A 1,499-nucleotide genomic window follows, 5' to 3' on the forward strand; every position below is an offset into this window, starting at 1 on the left:
GGTGCCGCTGGTACTGCACAAACGTACAGACCTTCAGCCCGATGGCCAGCATGTTCTTGCCCATGAAGATGCTGGAGACCCGGGCGTCCCTGAAGAAGACCATGTTGCTGCCTCGGATGAAGATGGTGGTGATGTTGACAGTGAGCATGCTCAGCATGGGGTACAGCATCATCCGGTGCGGCACGATGCCGATCCCCTGCATGCTGATCTCGCCGCGGGGCACGCAAGGGATGTAGCAGTAGAAGAACATGATGCCCTCGGCCCAGAGCGGCAGCCCTTTCTTCTGGGGCTCCCACAGGTTGGCCTGGATGTCCAGAACGTCGAGCATGTCCACAATGACCCAGAAGAGGCGGTTGCGGAGATCTTCTTTCTTCTTGAATGTCCTGACGTACTCCATGCGCTCGGTGGCCACCAGCAACACGTAGAGGGCTGGGATGCAGATGGAGAGCAGCAAGGTCAGCGCTTTGCGGGCTATGAGATCCAGGCTCTTCCGGTCAGCTTTATAGTTCTGGTATACAAAGTAGACTTTGATCTCCAGAACGAAAACATAGAGGAACCAGAGGATCATGGCGTAGCCCCGCTTAGCTGTCTTTACCTCTGCCCCGACCCAGATGGCCACGTAGCGGAGCACCAGCAGGAAGCACACGTCACCCACTGCCACCATGACACAGATGCCCAGTTTCCTGGAGCCCTGGCTCTGCTCCACCAGGTAGGCATCCATGAGGACAAGGCTGGTCATGATGAGCACAGTGGAGAGGCACACGTGGGGCTTGCTGACAGGGGGTGGGGGAACCATCCTGCGCAGAGGAACAGGCAGGGCCGTCAGGGAGTTGCTGGGATTCCCCATCCCCACCCTTGGGCCCCCTCTTCTGTCCCCGCCCCAAACAACGGTGGATAGCTGAAAGAGCTGGGGGGGTGTCACAGACTCTTCTCCCAGCCCATGGGCCTGGTTTGTTCCAAACCACAGGCTCCTAGCCAAAGTGCTCCCGAGGCTCTTGGCCGGGATGTGCCAGTGGCACATGCTGGCTGAAACCCAGCTGCTCATGGGGTACAGTGGGGCAGGCTGGACAGCCTTCTGGCGCTTGAGATGCTACTGCCTCTTCCAATAGCTCATCCCACTGATTAGTCTGCCGCTGTGGAGGCTACGTGCCTTATTTTCCATGGGATTTCCCAGCCAGTAGCACTGGCTATGTTCTCCTCCCTCCCAAGGCACACAAGGCCATACCTATGCTCTTAACCCAAGCAGGTCCTTAACTGCTACGACCCAGGACCGTTCCCTTTTTCATCTCCTTTATTTTCAGGCTCAGCGTGAGGCAAAGGATTATTTTTAGCCTGGCTATCCTGTGGGGTGGGAGGGAAAAAATCAGCCCAACATCCTCAGTTCCCTTCAGCCTCACGCTCCCCAAGAGCTCTGCCTAAGCTGTTCGCCCATGCCCACCCTGTGCCAAGCATGGTAAACGGAAAGCAAGGAAAAGCAGTACCAGCCCACAGCTCCAGGA

The 1,499-nt window shown here is 57.3% G+C and overlaps 1 protein-coding gene across 1 annotated transcript; it reads right to left on the reverse strand.

Moving 5' to 3' along the window:
• Window positions 1–4: 4 nt before the first annotated feature.
• On the reverse strand, window positions 5–796 carry LOC104502606 (transmembrane protein 121-like; the record flags this gene model as incomplete). The annotated part of the gene is made up of 1 exon (XM_010155508.1): window positions 5–796. A coding segment is annotated over exon 1 (792 nt), but the record flags the coding sequence as incomplete, so codon positions are not given.
• Between the last annotated feature and the right edge of the window lie 703 nt (window positions 797–1,499).

This window comes from Eurypyga helias, unplaced genomic scaffold, assembly GCF_000690775.1.
Source record: "Eurypyga helias isolate BGI_N326 unplaced genomic scaffold, ASM69077v1 scaffold42567, whole genome shotgun sequence".
Classification (NCBI taxonomy): Eukaryota; Metazoa; Chordata; class Aves; order Eurypygiformes; family Eurypygidae; genus Eurypyga; species Eurypyga helias.